The following is a 26058-nucleotide window of genomic DNA, read 5'->3' on the forward strand; positions in this document are numbered from 1 at the left end:
GACATGGCAGTGAGCAGAGTGAAGAGTGGACAGGACCAGCTCTCCTCCCCATCCAGGCAGAAACACCATGTTTGTTGGCACAAAGAGCTACAGCCTGGGCAGATGCTCTGCAGAGGACAGTTCCTGAGTGGTAACATATGTGTCCTTAGAAGTTGCATTTGGCTGAGTGGTTAAGGCACTGGACTTGAAATCCAGTGGGGTTTCTCTGTGCAGGTTCATTTTCTGTTCACAGCAAGGGGCTTGTTTTCTCAGTAGGTTTCACTCAGTGCAACAAACCAGGCAGTGGGCAGCACCTTCCTGAGTTATCAGGGCCCAGCTCCCCACCCCGGTTGCATACATGTGCTTTTAGGTGTCTTATGGCACAATAGTAGCACATCTGACTCCAGATCTGGAGGATGTGCACTTACAGCACACTGGGGTCACTTTCTCACCTGAAAGCCAGGTAAGAAATTCAGGTTTGGGCACAGCTCCTCAAGAAAGATGTAGACCAACTAGCCCAGAGGAGAGTGACAAAAATGATTAGGGGTATGAGGAAAGTTTGGAAGAACTGGAACTATGTAGTCTGGAGAAAAGAAGATCATGGGGAGGGACCTGATAATAAATTTTTCTAAATGGTTATTATAAAGAGAAGGGCAGGACTATTCTTTGTGTCCACAGGGGAAAAGACCAGAAATAATGAGTTTAAATCACCACAAGGGATTTAGGCTGGATTGTAGGAAGCTAGACTATAGTGGTGGCAGATGATAGAACAGGAGCAATGGGCTCAAGGTGCAGCAAGGGAAGTTGAGTTTAGATGGATGGAAAAACTCTCTCATGGGGAGGGTGGAAAAGCACTGGAACAGGTTACCCAGAGAGGTAGTGGCATCTCCATCCTTGGAGGTTTTGAAGACCCGGCTAGACAAAGCCTTGGCTGGGATAATGTTTTTGCAACCTGAATCACATGTCAAACTGCAGAACCAAATGGGCCCCAGTTTACAACCCCCATGGGCCAAGTTTTATGAGGATTCTACTGACCCAAGCAGGAATAGTCTCCTGCAGGGCAAAGGATGTATTGGTTCACACTTACCCCACCCCCAGGCTCGTTTGGTCTCACTGTACAAATTCCGAGCCACCCCCGTGAAATCTCCAGGACATGAGGTGCTGAGGACTGGCCATCCCTGGCTTAAGGATGATTTAAAAATGGGTAACAGCTAGGCTAGAATCATGCATGCTTCATGGTGGCCTCAATGCCCAGCTCTCTATCTGGGTTTGTCTCCTCTGTCTATCGCCATGGGATGTGCGTTTCCCACTATCTCAAAGGAGAGCCCACTGAGGGGACTATAATTCTTCCTCCTCCCCAGCTGCCTGGGTGTGCATGACTAGCCCACCTTTCCATGCTAAGAGATTGTTGCTGCCATTGTGGGAACACCATGCTACAAGGCTAGCATTTCACTGTGCAGGCGGAAAGCTCTGTGGTCATTCTCACCTCCTCCTCCTCCGGAAGGAAGGAAGTGCCAGGGCCTTGGACCAGCTGCCAAGAGAGCACTCCCTGCTTGCAAGAGTTTAACCCGGAGGTTGCTGGTTTTAGGGTTCCAGGGGATGTAGTGGATGAGGGTGCTTGTGGGTGCTTAGGGAGAACTGTGCTTTTAGGTAACACAGCCCCGTGCCACCCCATGCCACAAAGAGTAGCATCACCTCTTATGGCACCGGCAAAGAGAATTCCTTGTTATTATCCCATCCACGTAAGCCCTGTATGACCAGCATATATACTGCCCATTACAGGGAGTTAGAAATAGGTCTCAAAGCCCTTTGCTATCCCAGCTGGATTGATTATCTAAGGAGAGATGAGAGGACAAAGGGGGTGGGAGAAGAAAAGTCCACTGTGAGCGCACGTGGGTCTGAATCCTGGAGTCTGCCCTCTCCTGGGGCCAGCTGCATCTCTGGTGAAGCAGACAGGTGACTAAGTAGGGGTACTTTTTTGGCTTGATGCAGGGTGACTTTTTGCCAACCATGGTTAACCAGTGTTAAGAGAAAGCTTGCAGCTAGACCACTGGGCACATGCTGACTCTAAGGCCCCTGGCAGAAATTACAGTTAAGACATGATTAATTGGCTAAACTCTCCAGTAGTGACCTGGCCACATGTTCATTCAATTAATGGCGCAATCAAATGAGGAATAAGCCACAAAGTTATTACACAAAATATGTGTCCTAATGGCAAGTTAGTGAGGCTCTTTGTGCCCTGTGTCCATGCACACCTCTGAAGGGAGTGTTTGGCCTCTGAACACAGAGCAAGAGGCATGTGGGCACGTCTCAGGATGCATAAGTGTTGAATTGGCAGAGCCCTGTCAGCCAAATAGTACTAGAGTGGTCATGATGCCTCACCTCCTCCCCAGCGCAGACACCTGGCGAGGTCGTTGCCAGTTCCCAGCGGTAGGATGGCCACAGGCGGGTGCTTCGGTAGGTTCAATTTGTCTGCAGCCCAAACAGAAACAGGTGTCAGAGGCTCTCTACAAGCAGGCAGCCCTGGGACAGAACCCAGTCAGCCACCCACCTGCCCAAAACAGCACGGAGGCTGGAGAGGCAGCTTAAAGGACAATCCTTCCTGAGGCAAACTGAGCGATTCTCTTCCTTTGTGGCCTCAACTCAAGGAGGACAGGTTGCAGCTGGGCACTGGGCTGATCACACAAGAGGCAGGTGAGGCTCAGGACATGAACAACACTACAGTTTCCAGAGTGCAGAAGGTGAGCTCAGGGAGTGCACAGACCATGTAGAGGGATGGGCACATGCAGGTAGGAGCAGGCTTCCTTGGCTATGGGGGCTTCCCTGCAGAAAACCCAGCTTTCACACAGCAGAAGGGAGATGCGGATAGGGAAGGGAGGGAAGGCTGAAGAGCATGAATGGGACATTCCCATTCATGCTCTTCAGCCTTCCCTCCCCTCCCTACCCACATCTCCCTTCTGCTGCATGATATTCCTATTCATGCTCTTCAGCCTTCCCTCCCCTCTCTACCAGCATCTCCCTTCTGCTGCATTGGTGGGACTGAGCGGCCATAGCAGAGAATAAAATAGAGCCATAAAGCAGAAGATGAAGCTGGGAGCAGGAGGCAGGCATGTGTAGCAATAAGGCAGCAGGAAAGCAGCTTGAGGGCAAGTAGGAGACATGGAAGCTCAGGAGGAGAAGACGCCCCTCCCTGCGTTCACTTGCTAGTATTAGGGGCTGGATTAAATCTCAGCTAAACTGGCTGACATAAGAACCAGCTGATCTCCTTTAAGGAATGAGGCACCTAAAACAAAATTAGCCTCTACCCAAAATGCAGGCACATCTGTGCACTGAACACAGGCAGGCAAGGGCAGAGAGGGCTCTCTGGGTATTGCTTGGTGGAGATGCATTTACTTGTCTCTGTGACAGAAGCAGGAGGAACAGCAGAGGAGCTGAGACAGAAGCACCAGAAAGCCAAAACTAACACTGGACACGTGGCTTGGAGAAAAAGTAAGAGGGAGAGAATTTAGGTTAAGTGCTGGCTGGAAAGGGGCTTAGAAGTATAAGCAAAGGACCCGTCTCCTGCTGCTTGGTGAGAGGAACAGGTCTTTATAAGAACATTATTTGAAAAATACACAGGATTACATCAACCACACACCTGGCTCCATCAACAATGACACCTCCTAAGGGAAATAACCCACTCTGTCCTGAATTTTGGCCAATTGCACAAGCAAGAAAGGGATAATAATAATTCTTAAGTCCTTCTCTCGGTGCAGGTCTGCTCCAAGGTCCAGGACAGCTCCACTGTAAGGTCTCAACCAGTTTTCCAGGCCTGTGGTCTGTGAAGTCATAACTCAGCAGTATGGATTCTTAGTTACCTATGCAGTCCAGGATCCATCCGACCGTCCCATCCCCTCCACAGGCCAAAACACGAAAGTCTGGGGTGTCATGGAAAAAATTCAATCTGGAAAATGTAAGAAAATGGAGAGAAAGGAGTTTGTAGTTGGGAAGGTGGGGGAAGAAGAGGAGGAGAGGTGGGGAAAGGAGCAGAAAATGGAGGGGAGGCAAGAAGGAAGGGGTGTAGGAGGCTGGGGACTGTTTAGTAGCTGAACAGTGCATCTCCATACCCAGGAGTTGGTCCCCCTCGGTCCAGGTTGTACACTTGTCTGGGGTTGAGCAGATAATGGAATTTCCGAAGAACTCTAGGAAACAAAGAGTGAGAGGATCAGAAGAAAACTTTCCTGAACGCAAATAACAGACATGCAACTGCCTTTCTGCCCCTGCTGGTTCCTCTACTCTACAGAGACCGATGGGGCCATCGGGGGCTCTCTTGTGCATTCTCCATCCTTATACCTTGTGTGGGACTCCTAGTACTGTACACCCCCCACCAAGGCAGAAAAGGTTGGGGGCAGCATCCCAGGGAATCCTTGGTGGGAATTTAACTGCAGAAGCATTCCTCACTTGTACAAACACTTTCAACCACCTCCACTTGAGTTTGCTGATGAAGCATGCCCACCTGGTTCACAGCAGCAAAGGCAGCATACTTAGTGATCTCTCACATCTGAATTTCCCTTCTAAATGCATTACAGATATGAAGGAATCATCTACCCCTGTGATATAGCTAAATGCTGGGAACTCCTTTGTGAGGACGGGGAACTGAGGGGTGGAGTGAGCTGGCCAGGCTTGCAGAGGTCTCTGCGGTGTGGTGGTTGTGTGATCAAGACTCAGGATGGGGGCTTCAGAGTTCTGGGCTGAGCTCCTGGTCTTTGGGTCAAGCTGCTGGCTGGAAGGGACATAAATCCCCTTACAATTCAGGGTCTTGTAGGGCAGAGCTTTCTTGTCTTGTAGGGTAGGGTCACTGTATCTGGTTGTTTGCTTTTTCCTGTGCTCAAAAAAGCAGGGCTTTCAGTATTCTTGCAAATAAATACCAAAGAAGCCTGATTCCATCACCAATTTCTCCCAAGAACTAGAATAACCTACAACAGGTTGGAAGAAAGGGGCATCAGCTATCAAGCATTGGCGTGAGGAGCACAGCCTCTGAATCAGAGCTGCCTGGACCTTCAGTGGTGGAGGCTGCAAGTGAGAAGGAGGGACAGGGGAAAAACCCTGGTCAGACCCAGTCATTCTCCCTTCCAGCATCTGCTCTCTGCCACTGTGTGGCACAGGATGTACCCCCACCTCCTTGCCCACTGCCAGGGCCCATGGTGGCTCTTGGTGACTAAAACTGCAGGGGGAATACAGGGTGGGAATGAGGTAGACAGCTCTGCCCTGAATTGCAAGTAATCCTGTGGGTCAAAAGGGGTTACACTAGTGTCAGGAGTGAACCTGTGAGCAGGTAGGGAGCGAATAACAGTGCTGCTCAACCCAAAAGCATTAAAACATGACCAGAAGGAATGGAGACAAAGCAGGAACACAGAAAACATCACAGCAGCAAGTCGCCTAGGTTTTAGAGGTTCCCCAGAAAGAGCCACGTGATGACTGGCAGGCAGAGGTGGGTGAAATCTCTGTTGGAAAAGGCACTTCAGAGTGCCCAGACAGACCAGGAAGCTCAGCTGCAATAATCCCCATCTGACCTAGTGAGACACACTGACCACTGCACAGCTGTGGCCCAGAAGCTCTTCCTCACAATAGGGAAGATCAAGAAATCTTTGGCCATCCTGGCACTTGCTGAGAGAGGTGAGCTGCAGCCAGGACTTAGAAGCCTGGCATTCTGCTCCGTAAGGAAATCTAAGGTCACAGATCAGCTCAGACACCCCAATGTGGGATGGGCCCTGTCTGAGGACATGGGGTAACCCACTGAGGCCCAGAGGCCCAGAAAGGAGAGGATGGATTGCTCCAGTTCAAACATTACAAAAACACTCAGAGGAAAACTCCCAAAAAGCAACTTTCTATGTAATAACATTCCACTCAACTCATTATTTCCCTCTGTTCAGCATGGGTGAGGACACATCTGGACTCCTGTGTTCAGTTTTGGGCCCCCCACGACAGAAAGGATATGGACAAATTGGAGAGAGTCTAGCAGAGAGCAATGAAAATGGTTAGGGGCTGGGGCACATGACTTATGAGAAGAGGCTGAGGGAACTGGCCTTATTTAGTCTCAAGAAGAGAAGACCGAATAGCAGTCTAATAGCAGTCTTCAACTACCTGAAGGAGGGTTCGAAAGAGGATGGAGCTGGACTGTTCTCAGTGGTGGCAGATGACAGAACAAGGAACAATGGTCTCAAGTTGCAGCAAGGGAAGTTTAAGTTGGATATTAGGAAAAAATTTCTCAGTAGGAGGGTAGTAAAACACAGGAACAGGTTACTCAGAGGCAATGGAGTCTCCATCCTTGGAGGTTTCGAAGACCCGGCTAGACAAAGCCTTGGCTGGGATGATCTAGTTGAAGATGGTCCTGCTTTGAGCAGGGGGTTGGACTAGATAGTCCCTTCCAACTTAGAAGTCCCTTCCAACCCTCATTTTCTATGATTCATCACAAGCCAAACACATGGCTGGGAGATGGGAGAGGAAGAAGGGTTTCTAGCAGTCAACATGAGCCACTCAGATCCAAGGCTGCTACAGGTAGTTGCCCAGACCTGGAATAAGCCCTTTGAATTTGGCTTTGGAGCCAGCCAAGGATCAGGGCTGACCACAGCACAGTAAAGAGCCTGACTGAAGTGGCAAGAGACCTGAAGGGACTCATATTCATGGCATACCCAGATACCCCCAAGGAGAGACTGGCATTGGACCAGTGTATAGATGTTCAACTGAACTTGGACTTGCAGATCAGGGTCAAAGGAAGGAAGCCAACAACCTCCCTACACCAAGACTGTGAAATGGGGCATGGAGCCAGCCAGAGCCTTTCCATACAGCAGCACATTAGAAGGGGAAGCAAGTAAGATGGAAACTGATAGCCACGAGCCCTGTAAGCACAGCTCAGGGCCTAGTCATTATGATGGCAAATGGGATTCTTATCCAGGTCATCCCCTCACTGAGTAGTGAATAAAAGTGATCAACTCCATTTGTAAAGAAAGGGGAACTGACCACAATGCTGAAACTAAAAGAGGCAGTTCAGCTGAATGCTGACACTGAAAAAACTGACCATGAAAGGAGGACAATTACAGCTATGAAGCAGGCCAGGAAAGAATGTTAGAAGCTTTGAATGTTACATTATAATTGAAATTCTCCCAGTATGTGAAAGGGGTCTCGGGAGGAGATGCTTAGCTGAAGGGGCAAAGCCTGGAGGGACAAGGAGGAGTCAGGGTATTTTTCGAGCTAGGAGCTTGGTTACTGGATGTATAATAGGAGCTGAAAAGGCAGAGCAAGTAGCAGGCACTGGCTTGGACAGAACAGTTATTCAGCCAGACACGCCAGGAGTGCTGGACACAGGGGATCCAGACCCAGCCACCTCATGGTCTCAAGGAGAGACAACATCTGCAGAAAGTGCCTTTCTGCACAAACTAAGAAAATCAAGTTTGAAAATTAAAGCTCTAGAATTTGAGTAAACCCATCTGGGAACCCAAGATAGAAGATGAGCTAATGACTGGGCTGGATTTCCTAATGGCTAACAAATGTGTCCTCACTGCCAGGAAAGGCATTGTACAATTCACTCTACAGTAATTCTCTTTCAAGATGTGGCCTGGGTGAAGTCAAAAGTTTACAGGTAACTGGCTGCATGGAGCAAGTTGTCTTGCTGCCAGAGTTATGAATCATGATGATGACTACATCCAGTGGTAACTTCCCTGCAAAGGACAGGTGGGGACTGACCAAAACCCTGGGTCTTGGGAGAGCTGCTAATGTGTCTGTAGATCTGAAATAGGAACTTATCCCTGTCAGCCTGAAAAATGTTTCTGAGAAGCAGAGAACAGTGGAAAAAAAAAAGGAACTATGGTTGCAACATGTGTGCCAGGTGGTCTGGTAAATGCTGGCATAGACAAAACCATGGGAGGGAATTTTCACTGACAAAAAAAAAAGAAATCAAGGCCATGCAAAACTCACCGAGACCCTGACGCCCACTGAATTGATTGGGCTCTGCTCTGACCACAAAAAGCCCATGTGTGAGTTTGCTGATACTGCTTTAGATGGGTAAGAACGGCACTGCAGCTGTCAGCAAAGCATTCCTTGACCTTCTCAGAGTCATTGTGGTCTTCGCTTCTTCCAAACTCCTGTCATACTGGATTCAGATGCTTCGGTTTACCAGTGGGTCAGAAGGGACACAGAAACCACAGATACTCTACAGATGGATAGGGAAAATGGGGGAGTGGGACTCACTGAGAGAGACCCCTCCTACCTGCTAAAAGAAAATCAGGGAGTGGAAACCTTCAAAGAGGTCCTGATGGGAGCAAAAAAGTCTTGTACTGAGGACCCCAATAGGACCCTGTGACTGTAAACTGGGAGGTCTGTATCACTTCTAAGCAATGACATTACATTTCTTTCCTTTGCATCTGGGATGAGTGTTTAGGGTCCCAACATTTCTGGCTCCATGAAGCAACATTAAGTCAGGAGATGCGGGTTGTACTGAACCCGTTGGAGACCAGCAAGTTGAACTGCAGCACTTCCACTGGGATAGCTGTGGGAAGTCACTGCACTCCCTTAGGGAAGCAGAGGGCTGAAAAAACAGCAGCCTCCTAGCCCACAACACAAGGCACACGTACTCTCACCACATCCAGACTAGAGCAGAGGTGAACAGATGCTGCTGTACACTGTTTTGGCACAAGGTCTAGAAGGGAGATAGCTCAGATGCAGAAACAGGGACTGGGAAGACAGCCTGACCCTGCATGGATGTGTGGTGCTGGGGTAATCCAGAAAAGCAGGCTGAGAGCAAGGGAAACTGTCTCTTGGTTGCTTTATTCCACCATGCTCAAGTAAACTAGATTTTGTATGTTCCTATAAACACGCAGGAGGACAGAGACCTTTCCCTGTCCCCAGCTCCTCCCTCAACTGGAGTAATACACAATCCCCCAAATTCTGGTCAAAATGAGTAGCAGGGGACCAAACCCAAGGATCGTTGAGTCCTGCCTCTGCCCTACTCTAGATGCTTCAAAGGACAGTGCAAACCCCATGCAATGAGCAGCTCTGGGCTACCCTGCCTCAAGAAGGTCTCATTCTAACCCCTAATGGTCGGGTGCTGGTTGAGAGCAGCATTTCCCAAACCTTCACACCTCACCACAGTAAATTGGGCACACTCATGCCCCCTACTTTAGCCAGTGCTGCTGCCTTCATTACCACTTCTCCTGCAGTGGTGGTGGATAGAGTAGGGGGGCACAAGACTGGCTGGTGTAGGGGGACCACCAACTGCTGTCATGGTTTTCATGTGCCCTTCCAAGAGCCTTTCATGCACCTAGTTTGGGAAATGCTGGCTGAAACCTGGGCATAAGATCCTGTATCCTGCCCACTGCTCTCATGGGCACTGACTTCTGTGGCCCTGGGGACTCTTCCTCTGCAGAGAACTGCCCAGTCCCTCTGCCTTCTGCCTGGCAGAGGCATCAGGAGGCACTTCCCACATGTGCGCTCTGGCTCTAAGTGATGGTGCTAGGCGGACAAAGCCAGAAGTAGACCACAGCATGCCTGCTGCTCATCACAGAGCCCTTAATACCTGATCCCATCTCCAGTCATGCCCCATGCCACAGACCCCAGGACAAAAGTGGTGGCCTCAAGGGGTGGTCACTGATAGTGCCATCCCCTCTGGGAAGACGACAACGTACCTTTCTCCCTGTCTCCCTCCACTCTTGGGGTTCACAAACACCAGCAGCGGGTGTGTCCCAGGCCGGGGGCTGATCTGAAATGCAAAGAGCAGAACAACCACCCTCCTTAGAAAACATTCAAAAACTGTCCTTCTGTGTGCACAGGGGAAGGAAGGAGGGCACTCAGGGGGGCACCCAATCTCCTTCAAAGGGTAAGTAGGAGCCATGCAGCCTTGTCAGACTGGATGGTCCACATTTCTAGCACTGGAGGAGTAATCTCATATGAAGGAAGAGGCCAGGGAGGGACCTCAAGGGCAGAGTCATGGCCACTGTTCTACACAGACAAAAAACTGTCTGGTACACGATGGGAGCAGGGAATGCAATGCCAGGCCCATGTTCTGCCGGTTGATATAGCTACTGTGAACCCTGTGCATTGCAGTAGTGGCTAGCCGCTGCAGCCTCTCTGGGCTCACCACCCTGCAGACACCACCCTGCAGACACAGGCCAAAGAGAAGGCCCATCCCCTGGACAGACTGCCATTTGAGGACAAGACCAGAGGAGCAAAGGAAGGCAACCAATGGATGGGAAGGGCAAGCAGAAGCAGAGCAATGATATCCGCCCTAGTAATCAGCTCTTTATTGTCCTTTCTGGAAATACAGCCTCAGGAGCAATGGGTCACATGGTAGGCAAAAAAAGGCGGTTGTTGGGAAACAGTCTCACCAGGACAGGTTCACCAGGCCAGACTGTCCCTGCCTTGGTTTCCATACCCTGAGGCTGGCAACTCCTGCTCTGCTACACCACAGTCACCAGTGGAAAAGCAATGCTGAAGGCATGTAAATGGTAGCTCCTCAGTCACAGCCTCTTCTGCCATTAGCCAGTGCAAGAGAATTCAAGAGGGACTCTTGACACCAGGCCTCTTGCTCCACACCCAGCAGGGGCACGCTCTAAAGCAGAAAGCAGCTCTCAGCCACCTACCTGCAAGCCTTGCCCATCCACGGTGGTAGAATTGAACTTGAAGGTCTGGTTGGCATCATCTGGACTGGTGCTGGCAGGAGAATCGCTGTCTGATTTCCTTGAATGGGGCTGTCTTTCCTTTTAAAGGGGAGAAAAGTGAAAAATAGCTAGCACTCGGCTGAAGACCAGCAGAGAGATGCATTCATTTGTCACACCTGACCCCCTAGGATAATTTCAGCTAGGAGAAAGCTACTGGTGCACCCGGTATCTGGAAGCTTTCACAAAATGAATGGTGACCATTCTATAGGCAAACAGGCATAAGCATCACAGATGCACTCACTGAGAGCTGTGGCACAGAGGCAGAGAAGCATGGCATAACTGTAGCCTTGACTGCCAATTTCCCAGTAGAACAGCAGCCTCCCAGTACGGCTTCACTCGCATGTCTCTTTCCACCCTATTGCACACGCTGCCACCACCCACAGAGCAATCCCTGCGTGTCCTAATGTCAGCAATGACTGGCCACTGTGACACCCCATTATAACAGGTCATACGTGTGTAGGTGGAAGGCACGTGTGCATGGCTTAGCTTAGCCACGTATGTCACAAAGTGGATCCAAGCCTTTGAAAGCCACAACAGAAGTGGACAGCAGATGTCTGCCTGCGTTTTGATACCATGCTGTGTATTCTTAACCCATCGTTGCAGAGCATGGGAATACTTTAGTGGCATTTTCAGTCTTACCCTTCACCACGCCTGGCAGTTCTTTGAGGTGGGCTTTGATGGCGGTGATGCCACTGGCATTGAATATTGTGGAAGGTCGGTGGTTCTAGTGGGTTAATGCTAGTCTCTGGGTACTGCTATACTAGGGATTGTGTTGTGAGGAAATGCCCTTGTGCCAGCTTGGCTTTGAATTAAGAAAGACGTCTGGGGCAGAAGAGGGGCATACTTATGAGGGGGCACGCGCACATGTATGTGCAGCTATCTGATGGTGTCTATAGCGTACAGAGCCCTTGTCACATGAGCCCCTATAGGCCTCCTTACCAGAACAACTGGGCAGATGTAGGAAGGCAGCAAGATGTGGTCCTTGAGCTGCCCTCCATCACACTCTGGCTTCACATGAGAGGCACATTTGTTATGAAGCTGGATGAAAAGAGAGAGAGAGAGAGAGGAAAGGGGATGTGAGCATGACTGCCTCCCCTCCAAGCACCCCAACTCTGGGCTGTGGTGAGGGAATCATGTGGAGCTGAGCAGCAGAGAAGGCCTGCACAGTATGTATAAGCACCAAACATACCAGCTTTCCACAGGAGGTCTGCATGATGGGGGCCTTGGGCTTGGTCTGATGCCAGAGGAGCAGTAATATGTAGCCTGGTTATTCAGGCACCATGACTTCCCAGGCAGGGGCTTCCAATCCCCCTCAGCATTCATGGGCCTGAATCTCCTCCTTCCTGCTCCATTGTCTGCTTTCTTAAAACCTCTCCCTATTGCCTTGGTTATTTTCTACCTCAGGAGAAGAGCGCCCAGGGCTGCTTTAGTCAGGGGCCATGGCACTCACACTACAAGGCTCTGAGAGGGCTGTGGCCTGCAGGAGGGAGAAATAAGAGCAAGAGCAGATAGCTGCCAAAGCTGCCTCCTCTGTGCTACCACCATCTACTTCCAGGCACAGAGGCACGGGGCTGCAGGGACAAGGAGAGGAAGCCATCAGCTCAGAGCAGTTCTCAGGGGATGGCCCACAGCACCTTTGGGGCAGAGGGAGAGGGGACAGGAGGGCCTGGTGTGGCTTTGGGAAAGCTGTGCCGTTCCCTTTCTAGGTGGACTAGTGCAGGAGGAAGTTTGCAGTGTGACATCCCAGCCTGGTACAAGGGAGCTGACTGAGTGCCAGCATCACCACCATTCCCAAGGGCACCTCTCACGGCTCATTTATCACCCAAAGAAACCCACCGGCAACAGCTGGCTGGAGAACCACGGGAGACTCTTGCCTCCTGCCACACCCCTGACTCTCAGTGCTCCCTTGTAAAGGCAGAAGCCAAGGCCTTTTTTGGTGCTGCCTAAGGTAAAGTTACTCACAGTGTGATACCTGGAGCTCCTCCAGATGTGCCCGTTTCAAGGGACCCAGGCCAGAGACTTTGCAACTCTGAGCATTTAAACTAGTCACCCTCATGCCCCAGCCATGGGCACAGAGGACAGAGAGGAACCAAGTTGCCACTCCAGTCCTTTCCCCACTGTGATCCCCACAGCAGTCAGGATCCTTGACTGAGGGGGCAGAGGGCGGAGAGTGGAGTGCTTATGGGCATACCGCATGTCAAAGACCTCCAATCACTGCACCAGCAGGTAAGTTTTCTCTTCTTTGTGTGCTTGTTCCTGCACACGTTTTAATGAGGCCGGCACCAGGGCCAGGGGAGGGTGTAGAACTGACTGCATTAACTCCTACCACAAGGGGCACGCAGTGCCGATGCTTGTATTAGTGCCTTGTGCTTGAGGAAGCAGGACTATTTCCCCATGTGGCTGCTCTACACAAAGGAAGAATGTGGATATTTTTCAGGGGTCTGAAGGCCACTGAGGTCACATAAGCTTTACTATAATAGGAGTCAACTATTCAAGAGGTCATGGTAGAGCTAGATACCAGTTTAGAAGTCGTGGTGTGGAAACTAGTTTCAGACCTTGCTCTCTCAGCAACAAAGACTGATAATGTAGGGTATCATCTGAAAGGCTTAATCCTATGTAAATAAAAAGTTAAAACTCTTTAGGAGCATCTATTGTCTCTTCCCCCTGGGAATGAGGTTTTGGGGGAGTAAGCCAAGAAACAGCATATCTCTTCCTAATGTTGTTTACAGCTGGATGTGCAACCAACTCAGTTAGCTGCAGACATGGGCACCTCAAACCAAGAGCACAGAGAGGAACTGGAATGGCAACCAGTTCAACATTGCACTACATGACCCTGGTTTGGTGTGCAACCCTGGTTAGCAGCATGCAGAAACTGTTAGCAAAATCTCTAATCTTGGGTGCACACAGCACATAGCTGTAGGCACAAGTATTGGTGCATCAGGCCACGGGACCTGCCAGACCTTCTTTTATAAGTGTCACTGGGGCAGCAGAAGCATGTGGGTTCCCTGGGACAGTTGCCTTCATTCTCTTCCCACTGTACAAGCCTTTCCTCAGAGTCACGTGTTTCAGTTGCAGTGAGCCCAGTGGTCACTGCCTGAAGAAATGCAGGACCAAAAGCTTCTTTAGTCCCTCCACTGGCCCAGATCTACTGCAGTGGCAGCTAAGTTACGCATGTTCCATGATGAGCCCGTCACTGGCTTCTCAATGGAGACTCCCAGCTCAAGATGACATCAGTTTGTATAACATGGGCCCATGCCCATGAGGAACTGGATTGACCCAGGTCACATCCACGAGGCCAAAAGCTTGCTTCCTCCTTGCCAGTGGCAACAGGCTTTGGAATGATACAGACTAGAGCTGGATGTAAGCAGGTCACTGAGAAAAAGAAGCCTTTGCAACCTAATGACCTGGGCCCTTCCATCTGGGGCAGGACTTGGTGATCTTCTGAGGTCCCTTCCAGCCCTGATGTCTATGAAAAAAAATCTCCCCAGCACCCCTGGGTGCCAGCAAAGCCCGCGCATCATTCACTCCACGTACTCACTGTGATTTGGCACCATACACAGTGTAGCCCGGTAATACCCTGGTAGCATTTGATACTTTTGTGGCACCGGTCACACTTGACTGGGGAGTTGCCCTCAATCCATGTGTGCTGCATCACCTAAAAGCACAGGAGAGAAAAGAAAGAGGGATGGCACTATGCACCCAGACTGAGGGCACGGCCAGCCTGTGGCACCCTTGGTACCCTGTACCAGCCCAGGACCTGAGTGCTCTCACTGAGTGGCAGTGAATGGGTGGGGACTGCAGTCTTGGGCTTAGATCATGTCCTAAGGAGCAAGTGTGACAGACTAAACAGAATAATGAGGACATATCAGAACAAGATTGCACGGTGTGTGTCCTGGAGGAGTCCATGAATCCAAAGCTCTCAGAGGACACTAGAAAACTTGGGATAAAGGGTTCTGGACAGTGTGATAGGCTGCCACTACTCCTTTCCCTAGACATTAGAGGATGTTGGCCTGCTTTACCCAGCAGACAAGTGGGGAGCAACCCAGACATCAGTGGATGCTGTCCTGCTAAATGTAGCTGCTCCTCAGAGGCACACCTGCCCACCACAGGAAAAGCCCAAGGTTCTCTAGGCTTGGGGAGCCTCAAGCAAACAGCAAACCACAGGAAAAGACAATCCCCACAGCTCAGTGGTGGCCAGGGGCTGGTTCCATGGAATGATGCTCCAATATTTAAGTCTGCTGGTGGGCACCTGGCTCCATAGTCACCCTCCCTACAATTCATTCTGCCTGGGTTTGGACCTTCAAAGGTGGAGTCTGTGCTAAACCTGATGTGAGCCTTTCAGCCCCTTAAGCACTGATGAGAGCCTTTCAAGATCTTAAGCAACTCCACTGGCCACAGGTCAGCTAAGAACCCCACTGAGGAAGACCATGGCTTCCTAAAGCTTCACTCATCTCCTGCTGCTAGGCCTCAGATACAGAATGGAGGAAATGACCCCCTCACAAGGACAGGCCCATTGTGGTCTCTAAGGATTGCACAGATAGCTCTGGCATGAGCAGACCTGCAATGGAAGCTAGTCAGTGGAGACCCACAAGCACACTACTTACATTTGTGTTTCTCTTGGATTTCACATAAGTGCTGATGCAGGAGGCGATTTCTTTGGACACGCACCTTTCATGGACAGTATATTTACAAACTGCAAGGGAGAGGAAGACAGAAGTCACCTCTAAACTCTCCACACAGCCACGTGGCACCCACCTTAGAGCTGCCTTGCAGCATGGGCAACGGAATGGAATGTCAGAGCCATGTGTCTTAGCATGAATGACAATTTACAGATGATGGACAATGTCAGGAAGACCGCACCGATTGATCAAAAGCTGCAAAAACGTAACATCAACACTGCAGCCTTACAGGAGATAAGGTTAGCCAACTCAGCCTCCATTCATGAAGCCAACTACACCTGTTTCTGGGAAGGCAGAAGTGCAGAAGATACTCGCCTACATGGGGTCAGATTTGCAGTTTGCAACAGGTTGCTCAAAACCATGGAGAACCCCACTGGGACATCAGATTGCATCATCTCACTCTGACTACAGCCAACTGACTATTTTGTTGACAACATTAGCGCCTATGCACCAACATTACAGGCAAGTTCAGATGATAAAGATAACTTCTACAATGCCCTGCATCAAGTCATTGAGCACCTACTATCAAATGAGAGGCTTCCCCTCCAAGGGGACTTTAATGCTCGAGTAGGCGTAGATCATGACTCTTGGCCAACCTGCTCGGGACATCATGGCATCAGAAAAATGTATGAAAATGCTGGGAGGATATGAATCCATGCACAGACTAGCATAAAACTGCTGAGAGGAGCAGAGGCAAAACAGTGTACAGGGCAGCTGTGACACATGGGGCCAGCTCAATCATGCAGCGGGTGCTGCAGTAGTGTTGTCATTCCCTCCCCCCCTCCCCCAAGTCAGTGCCCGGGAAGCTGCCCCAGATACCCTGCCCTAGTTATGCTACAGGGGAGGAGGGGCCACCAACAACCACAGGCACCACATAAGAGTGTGGGCTGCCTGCTGTCTCACGTGTCTGTGAGATGTCCGGCACCTCTAGGGAAACGTCAAGCATTATCCAACTCTGCTGACTCCCAGCCTGACCCAACAACACCACACCTGAAGCCAGAGGATTCAGAGGCACACAAACCTGCCTGAGATGTGCTCAACCATTGGAGGAACAAGTCCCTGTAATGATGGGATTAGGAGATCAAACAACCTTCAGGAAGACACCCCAGGGAGATGGAAGCAGTGCTCTTTTGCTGGCAGATGGGGGACCAGTACTGCATAAACAGCTAAAGCAGGCAGAGTTCAGAGCCCGGTGAAGACACTCCACGTGTCCCCCTTTGCCTGTCCTTGAGACCTCAGACTCCAGCTGCTTAACAGAAGCCACTGGGAAGGCCTCACTGGCTCATTTCCAGCATGGGTAGAGACACCTCCAAGTTAGATGGGTTTGCACTCCCTGTTAAACCTGCAATGTCCTTCTCCCCATCCTGGAGTGCCCTAACACCCCCTTCCCCCAACCCACCCAGTACAGCCCTTCCTGAGTGATATCTGTGTTTAGGACTGTGCATGAGGAAGCAGGCAGGTGAAGCATGCTGGAGCTCTCTGGGCCAGGACACACTGCTGCCATGACATAGACAAGCCCTGAATATCCCAGCTTCAGGGGTATGCATTAAATCCAGAAAGCCAGCAACATGTGGCTTCCTTTGTTTAAAGAATGGCCTCTGGCAGGCTGGCTCATCCAGCATGGTGGCAACTACGCTATACTGAAAGGGAGAGGCCAGGTCTGTGCCTCAGGACAAGGACAGGGGTCACATGCCGATGTGTGTGCAGGACTCACAGGAACAGCACAGGCCCTGCTTCCGGACTCCTAGGAGTATGGTGCGGCAGAAGTTGCAGTAGGCAGGTTTCTTGAAGTGCTTCAGTCTCCAGGCATGCTGCCCATCATCCTTCACATTCTGCAGGCAAAACACAGCAGCAGTCGGTCAGGGGAGGCCAAGAAGGAACCCCCAGTGGCCACTTCAAGGCCATTCAGGATGCCCCGATTGGAAATCACTGCTCTAACCCTTGTAACAACACAAGGGCAGCCAGGGTGTATTGGACCACAGGTTCATCTAGCCCTGTCTCCTGTATCTGACCAGGATGATGGCGGGGCTGTCTACCTCTCGCTCATCCATGCCTATCTTAGCTAGGATCCTATCCTGAGATAGGACTGAGAGTCAGTGGGTGCCAGGGTTCTCTGCTCGGTGTCCCCGTCTTGGAGCTCTAGTTATTATCCTATGACCTGCACTCCCATTTCTGTCTCTTTCTCTGTTGTCCCAAGGACTTAAGTGGCATTTAGTGGTCTCCCTCTAATTGAGGGAGACTTATGGCTTCCTGGTGGGCCTAGGCCCACTGTCTCTGTCCAGCAAATAGGCCTGTATCCAGCTGATAAGCAGTGGATGCTTTAGAGGAAGTATATTAAAAGCAAGGCATGTGTAGGGTGATCCAAGGGCAGTCAACCTGGCTGGCTTCTGTCTTCATTCTTCTCCCTTATGAAACCCAGGGCTGCTAAAATTCCTGCCTCTGGTAACCCCTAGGGCATGTCTCTCAGTCCGTTCACCTTTTCTGCTTTCTATGTGGCAGTGCTATTGCCTTTAAAACTCTCTGTGCTTCTTGGCTTATTCCTCTTCCACTTCCCGCTTCTTCCACTCATTCCACACACAAGGCTGCATGAAGCGAGGCAGGCATCAGCCGCACACCCTCATGGCCGGCCCAGCACAGGGGACTTGTCTCCACCTTACCGATCGACCCACTCAGAAAGACAGACTCCCAAGGGCCAGATTCCACTTTACTGATTAGGTGTGCGAGTATAGTCAGGTCAGACCAGGCCAGGTCTGCTACCATTATGACAGTAGATGTTACTACCTACAGCTGTCAATGCCAAGAGCTAGGCGGCAGGACATAGCTTAACAACCTCTATGGTCCTAATGGCATTGGATGGAGGAGCAACATAGAGCACGGTACTAGTACCCCGCTCTAGCGGGGTACCCTGGGTGGAGGAAATGGCACCAAAAGGAGGATTCCATGGCGGGGTGGACTGGGCTCTCCAGCCTTGGTTGGCAACTAATCTAGGAGTGGAGCCCCGAGAGGTGGATGGAAGGAAGATCTTCTTTGTACCAGCAGCTCCTGCAGCTAAGCTGGCTCCAAATGTATTGGCTTCTGTCTTTCCTTTGGGATCAACCAACTAGGCTAAGAGGGGGACATTGATATATGGGCAACTTCAGCATCTCCATATCAACTGTCCAGGCCACTGCAGTTAAAACTGAATAGAGAGGACACTCCATCTTTGCTACTTGTAGGGACACAATATGGAAGGGGGCAGTCATGGGTTGTAAGCTGAACTCAATTGGTGTAGAGTGCCACGCGTCACCTTCATCGGTGGGTGGAACCAACTGTGTTCCACTGGTCAGCTACTGCCCACCTTAAGCTGAGCAGAGCCCAGCCAGTAAGGTGCTGATCTGCTATGGTCTGCCTGCCTTATTTGGTGTGTAGGGCTAGACCAAAAGTTGAAAAACAGATGGCAAATCAAGTACCAGGCAACAAGAAAAGAAACCTTAAAACCTTCCAGCTGGGAAGCTGGAATGTCAAAACCATGTGTCTTAGCATGAATGACAATTTACAGATGATGGACAACGTCCGGAAGACCTCACTGATTGATCAAGGGCTGCAAAATCTTAACATCAACATTGCAGCCTTACAGGACACAAGATTCACCAACTCAGGCTCCATTCATGAAGCCAACTACACCTTTTTCTGGGAAGGCAGAAGTGCAGAAGATACTCACCTACATGGGGTCAGATTTGCAGTTTGCAACAGGTTGCTTAAAACCATGGAGAACCCCACTGGGACATCAGATTGCATCATCTCACTCTGACTACAGCCAACTGACTATTTTGTTGACAACATTAGTGCCTATGCACCAACATTACAGGCAAGTTCAGATGATAAAGATAACTTCTACAATGCCCTGCATCAAGTCATTGAGCACCTACTATCAAATGAGAGGCTTCCCTTCCAAGGGGACTTTAATGTTCGAGTAGACGTAGATCATGACTCTTGGCCAACCTGCCTGGGACATCATGGCATCAGAAAAATTAATGAAAATGGGTCTAACATCTTCTCAGACTCTGCACCTTAAACTACCTGTGTATCACTAACACCTACTTTTCAGGCAAAGAGCATCAAAAATTTTCAGGGAGACACCCACTATCTGGCCACTGGCACCTATTAGACCTCGTGATCACCAGGAGGAAAGACCTGCCAGTATACTACCCATCCGCACTTATCACAGTTTAGATTGTGATACAGACCACTCCCTTATTGTTAGCAAAGTGAAAGTGATACCAAAAAAGCTGTGTAGAGCCAAGCATAACAGCGAGTCAGCCAAGAATTCACAACACAAAAATTCAAAACAAGTGCCTTGACTTTCAAAGCACCTTTAAGTTAGCTACATCTACAAAAGCAATAACTGCAAATTCTGAAGGAGCTTGGAGTGGACTACGACCTTAAGCCAGGCACAATGGCTGCAGCGGCTCTTGCTTGTCTCTAGCTGGATAGGCAAGCATGAATGTATCCAATGCCCAGAGCAAAATGGGAGTATTCATTAGCTTGATTTTATCAACCCAAGAACTCCAGGCCTGCACCAAGCAGGCTGAGACAGAGAATGGACTGCTATATTTGGGGCTCAAGTCAAAAACCATTCCTTGGCTAAAGTTGCCGCTACCTGCCATTATATAACAGTATTAAAATGGCTCGCCCTGTTTTCCCAGGAAGACACCAATCTGGATGGACATCTGATGGTTGCAGTCATCCTAAAACAGAGTTCTATGGGGATTGTGTTGCAAATCAGTGAAGATGTGCGTTCTTAAGATATCATTTTGATCCAAAGCACATCTCTGTGTGAAACCAAATTCATCTCTGACCTAGGCTTCACTTCAATAACGATAATGGCATGGAATGGAAAAGGGCAGTACCACTCCATGCATCTGTTTCAGATCCCACCCAGTGTCCACAAAGTGGATCCTGCTGGTGTGTGCTGTGGGGTGGGACACTGACTGTGAACCTCTTGCCACCCTGATTCATCATAGGGTTTGCCCCTCTCTCACAAGAAGCTTTAAAGTCCAAGGCCAAGGTTCAGTGTTGAGCCTTTAGAAAGTTCAGCAAACAGAGTCCAGTCCATGGGGACAGTGTGAGAACATCAGACTGGAAGGAGCCTTCATTTCTGAGCCATCAGCTCCAGTCCCCTGCATTTACAGGCAATTGTTCATGCATGGAATCCCCAAAATGGCCACTTCAGCTTCTCACCCACAAGATCAGGGCACAATACTCAGAATGCTAGGAACAGCACATAACAGACTGTAGGAAAAGCAGGGGAGATGAGGGCACTGCCAGTCCATTAATGCATCTCATTTTGTAAGACACCATCATCTTATCCCTAAGCTTAAAAAAGCAGCAAAGAAGTGGAGGACCCAAACACCTTCTTCATTAACAGCTTTTCAGGACTTCAAGCACGATGGAATAGGGTCACGCTTTCATACTTGCATCCACTTACACATTTAATAGGTGAAATAGAGCCTGGCCCTGACATCTGGCTTCCTCAAAGGGAAAAGCATGAGTGGGTAGGGTGTTTTTTTTTCACAGCTGTGCTCCCTTGCACCACCTGATGCAGAGTAGGTGTGCCATGAGCCCTAAAGCTCTGAGATTTGCTGCCCTGTGCACTGCTCAGTCCAAAGAACCCCACTGGGTGCTAGCACTTACTCGACAGAGTGAATCTGGCCAGCAGTGGAAATTCACAGCATCTACAAGCATATATGTAAACCTACACTACCGTGCAATCAATACCCTCATGACACATAACAAGTTGTTCATTCATAAAACTTCACAAGCTCAAAGACCATTGAGGGCCAAGCCCAGATCCTAATGACTTCAGTAGGAAAACTTATTCTGACTTCATTGGGTCCCCTTTGGATCAAGCAGATATGTCCATAACAGAACTAACCCAGAAAGGATGTGGACAAATTGGAGAAAGTCCAACAGAAGGAAACAAAAATGGTTTGAGGTCTGGGGCACATGGCTAAGGCACATGTGAGGCAAGGTTGAGGGAACTGGGCTTATTTAATCTGAAGCAGAGGAGACGGAGGGGGGACTGAATCACAGCCTTCAACTCCCTGCAGGGTGGTTCCAAAGAGGATGCAGCTAAGCTGTTCTTAGAGGTGACAGACGACAGAACAAGGAGCAGTGGGCTTAAGTTGCAGCAAGGGAAATTGAGGTTAGATATTAGGACAAACTTTCTCACTAGCAGGGTAGTAAAACACTGAAATAGATTACCCAGAGAGGTGGTGGAATCTCCATCCTTGGAGGTTTTTAAGACCCAGCTAGACAAAGCCTTGGCTGGATGATCTAGTTGGGGCTGGTCCTGCTTTGAGCAGGGGGTTGAACTAGATGCGACCTCCTGAGGTCCCTTCCAGCCCTCATTTTCTACGATTTTAAGGATGAATGGGCACTGCCAATCAGCTGCGGTGCCAGTGAGTGATGAAGAAACATGCAGCAGTGGGGACTTTACTGATTTCCTTAGGCCAAAGCACTTGGAGCCAGATCCCATTGCACCTATTAGATGTTTAAGTGGATTCAGCTGCATAAATGGGATGCTATTCCACTCTGCCCAAGTCCCTCAGAAATGATGAATGCAAAAGGCAAGAGTGTCCTGCCTGCTTTCTGTGACTTAGTCTTATGGCAAAGGTGAGCATGCCACAAAAGTAGCCAGGTTAACAGTTTCAGGGACTTGAGAAGGGTAGAATAAGTTTACCCTTAGGTGTCTAAGATCTTTTACAGGAGGAGGGTTATTTATGAGTATATTTTAATACTGAGCACTGAAGTTGTCCCATCAGCACCAGGAGAGCTAGTGCACTCAGAGTAGTGCATACGTTTCCCAGGTATCACAGCAGAGAATGATACTGCCTTCAGCTGGTTTGTTCTTACAAGACAATGATTTGTTTTGGCCTTTTTGCTATTAATTGCAGTAGGATCTGCTAGCACCAGCAGTCTTTGGTCAGAGGAACCCCTTAGGTAGTCTTACTTGGCTATGAGGACATTCTCGCCTCTGGCCACTCTTAGTTGTATGCTAAGGACCTCTTCATTTTGGCTAGAGACCTTGTTTTGTACCAAATCAATGTCTACTTGCTGATATACTTGCTGTATATCAGATACAGGTGGTTCGTATATGCTGGCACTCTCTTTCAAGAGCGTCAGCTTCTTCATGACAATTCATCCTCTTTCCTAACATTCTCATCCATTTTAAATGCATAAGTGCGTGCTACTGATATCTGCTCCCAGCAGCCCAAGTAAATCATTCTCCTAATTTGTCTGGAGACAGCAGAGTTCCTGTCTATAATTACAAACACTCAATTCTCTAGGACTCAAGCAGGAGTGGCCCCTCCTGAACTCTTCAGATATATTTTCGTTTCTCAGCTCATGTATCAATGACAGGATGAATAAAAGCATCCAAAGGTGTTGATGTGAAACTGAACCAGCCCTAGCTTCCTACCCTGCTAAATCAATCCTAGACGTCATAGAGCTCAGTCTATTTGAGGACACACCAGGGACCTGAATGACCCAGCTTTATGTTGAGAATCCAGCCCATGGTTTTCAACTCTGGTTAATAAAAGCTAAGAGCTAGATCCTAGTCCACCTATTAGATGCTCAAGTGGACCTATTTTCCCCTTCCCAAGCTCCTGAAAAAACATTAATGGAAAAAGTGGGTGGAGTGACCCCTCCTGCTTACTGCTTTTTGTGACTTAGCCTGAAGGCCAAAGTGATGGTGCATTACAAGAGCAGAAACATTAACAGCTTTCCAGGGATGCAGGTGGGGTGGAAAAGCATTACATTTAGGCAGGTAATCAGCAGAAAAGGAGTTGGCCTGAAGGGCCTGGTCAGCACACGAACCAGGAGCTAGTTCTCTGGAAACTGAATTTGATGTATTTGAACCTTCCTCCATAATTTCAGTTGTGAACATGCAGCGGGGTTCTGTATTGACACCACACCACTGGACCACAGACACAGTCAAGCATTCAACAGGGAAAGCTGGAAGGCTCCAAGAGCTGGGTTGGAGACCACAATGCAGTAGTTTTCAACCTTTCTAGACTCAAGGCACCCCTTGTTAGACTCAAGGTACCTCTCAGAAAAGTGCCATCTCTAAGCTTTCACTTAATTTTTTACTACAAAAAAATAGAGCTATACTTCAACTCAGAAAGGCCACAACAGTGCAGAATGCTTTGGACACGCTGGATACCTATTTGAAATCTCCAGATTTACCTTGTGAATCATGCTAAGTGTTTGTTCACTTAACTGTGCTGTGCAGCACCCTTAAAAGGATCTCATGTTCCCACACTGTGGCTGAGCATCACTGCACTGGATGGGGCTTCTCAGGGCTATCACTGCAGGCTGAGGTAGACACCACTGCATCCGCTACACTTGTACATTCTCAGGGATCTCTTCACATCCAGGAGGGATAGAGATAATGGATTTTAAAAATGCAAGCTTAGGGCTGGATCCCTGCTCCACCTATTAGGTGCGTCACAGAAAGCACCATGAGTTAGACCAGGGCGGGCAATTATTTTGGGTGGAGGGCCACTTACTGAGTTTTGGCAAGCCATCGAGGGCCGCATGACAGGCAGCCAGGGGCAGATGAATATTAATTTTCTAAATTTTTTAGGGGTCCCCCGGGCTGGATGGAATGGCCTGGCAGGCCGCATCTGGCCCGCAGGCTGAATTTGCCCACCCCTGAGTTAAACTGATCCTCCTGATCCAACAGAAGTTCACTGTTGGGTTGGGAGGCTGGGTGATCACTTTCCAATTTGGAGCCGATCCAGGGAGAGAGGCTGTGTCTCTGTAGCCTCTTCCCCTAGCTCTGCCCTGCCTTCCACAGCTCCCATTCTGTCTCAGGATGGAAGGGGGAGAAGGCAGGGGACGGGGGTCCAATTCTGGGGTTTCCACACCCTCCTGCAGGGTGGGGCACTCCCCAGAATGGGCTTCTTCTGCTTCCTACCCCTCTTCCATTCTGAAAACGGCACCAGGAGCAGTGCTGGGCTGCGACAGCTGAGCCCTGCTCCTGGCATCCACAGACAGAAGTTAATGAATATGCTCCACTTCGGAGCATCTTGATCTGAACACTTATGTAATGAGGGTTCAGGTTGTCATGAGGTTAGGCCCTTTTAAAGCGTTCTCCAGCCATGCATTTGGCCATGGCTGTAGAGCACTCTCAGGGGCCAGATCAGGTGCAAACTGTCACTTCTGTCTGCGCCTTATGTGTCTCTGTCTTGCATCTGTCTATTACTCTGTAGGCAGAGCAGCGCAAGCTTTCTTAATTACTTAGCTGAGGAAAACAACTTGGTTACATTTGATTCTTTCCCACTTCACTCCCATCCTCCAAACCTTTCCTGGGTGAACCACAGACTAATGGGATCATGGGACCATCATCTTCCCAATTTACAGGCTGGGGGGTATGCAAGTGGGTGGGGATTATTTCTTGGTGGAGTGCCACACCCACCCAGCTAGTCAAGCCCTACCCCACCCTTACTGGCTCCCTCCATGTTGCTCTCCTAATCCAGGTACTCAGGACTGAGAGATATGCAGATGAAACTGTTACCTATAGGCACACCTGAGCCCAGGGTAAGTGAGGATCTAGTTAGGGAGCTGCTGGAGGGGCTGGATGTTTTTAAGTCAGCCGGTCCGGATGATCTCCACCCTAGAGTTCTAAAGGAACTGGCCGGGGTCATTGCGAGTCCCCTGGCACAGCTTTATGAGCACTCGTGGTGCTCTGGAGAGGTGCCGGAGGACTGGAAGAGGGCAAACGTGGTTCCCATCTTCAAAAAGGGGAGGAAGGAGGACCCGGGAAACTATAGGCCAGTCAGTCTTACCTCGATCCTGGGCAAGCTGTTCGAGAAAATTATTCTGGCACACATCCAGGAGGGGCCAGCAGGGAAATGCATGCTCAGGGGCAACCAGCACGGGTTCATCAGCGGCAGGTCATGTCAGACCAACCTGGTGGCCTTCTATGATCAGGTCACTAAATCATTGGATGCAGGGGTAGCAGTAGATATAGTCTTCCTGGACTTCCGGAAGGCTTTCGACACTGTCTCTCACCCCGTTCTCATTAGGAAACTGGGGAACTGTGGCGTAGACACCCACACAGTCCAATGGGTCGCCAACTGGCTAGAGAGCCACACCCAGAGGGTGGTAGTGGATGGGTCCTTCTCGGCCTGGAAGGACGGGGGCAGTGGGGTCCCGCAGGGCTCGGTCCTCGGGCCCGCCCTGTTCAACATCTTCATCAGTGATTTGGATGAGGGGGTGCAAAGCACCCTGTTCAAATTTGCTGATGACACCAAGATGTGGGGGGATGTGGGCACAATAGAAGGGAGCAACAGGCTACAGTCGGACCTTGACAGGTTACAAGGATGGGCGGAGGAGAACAGGATGGGGTTCAACACAGACAAGTGCAAGGTGATGCACCTGGGGAGGAACAACCAGCACCATACCTACAGGCTGGGGAACTCCCCTCTTGTCAGCACGGAGGTGGAAAAGGAGCTTGGAGTCATTATTGACTCCAAGATGAACATGGCTCGGCAGTGTGGGGAGGCGGCTAGGAAGGCCAACTGTACCTTGTCGTGCATCCACAGATGCATTTCAAGCAGGACCAAGGAGGTGACCCTCCCCCTCTATGCGGCACTGGTCAGGCCGCAGCTGGAGCGCTGCGTCCAGTTCTGGGAGCCGCACTTCAGGAGGGATGTGGACAGCAT

General features: G+C 49.9%; 1 protein-coding gene across 4 annotated transcripts in view; it reads right to left on the reverse strand.

The window, feature by feature from the left end:
• The window catches only part of LOC102379301 (diacylglycerol kinase beta-like), a 248317-nt gene that overhangs the window by 67871 nt on the left and 154388 nt on the right, over positions 1 to 26058 (reverse strand). For all 4 annotated transcript variants that reach the window (XM_025214742.1, XM_025214739.1, XM_025214740.1 and 1 more), the window contains 9 exons: positions 17064 to 17181; positions 15275 to 15363; positions 14209 to 14325; positions 11610 to 11708; positions 10593 to 10709; positions 9639 to 9712; positions 4086 to 4160; positions 3837 to 3922; positions 2362 to 2451 (listed from right to left, as the gene is read on the reverse strand). In XM_025214742.1, coding sequence (XP_025070527.1) covers positions 2362 to 2451; positions 3837 to 3922; positions 4086 to 4160; positions 9639 to 9712; positions 10593 to 10709; positions 11610 to 11708; positions 14209 to 14325; positions 15275 to 15363; positions 17064 to 17181 — 865 coding nt within the window. The remainder of the gene's footprint in view (positions 1 to 2361; positions 2452 to 3836; positions 3923 to 4085; positions 4161 to 9638; positions 9713 to 10592; positions 10710 to 11609; positions 11709 to 14208; positions 14326 to 15274; positions 15364 to 17063; positions 17182 to 26058) is intronic.

This window comes from Alligator sinensis, unplaced genomic scaffold (genome assembly GCF_000455745.1).
Source record: "Alligator sinensis unplaced genomic scaffold, ASM45574v1 scaffold1086_1, whole genome shotgun sequence".
NCBI classification, from domain to species: Eukaryota; Metazoa; Chordata; order Crocodylia; family Alligatoridae; genus Alligator; species Alligator sinensis.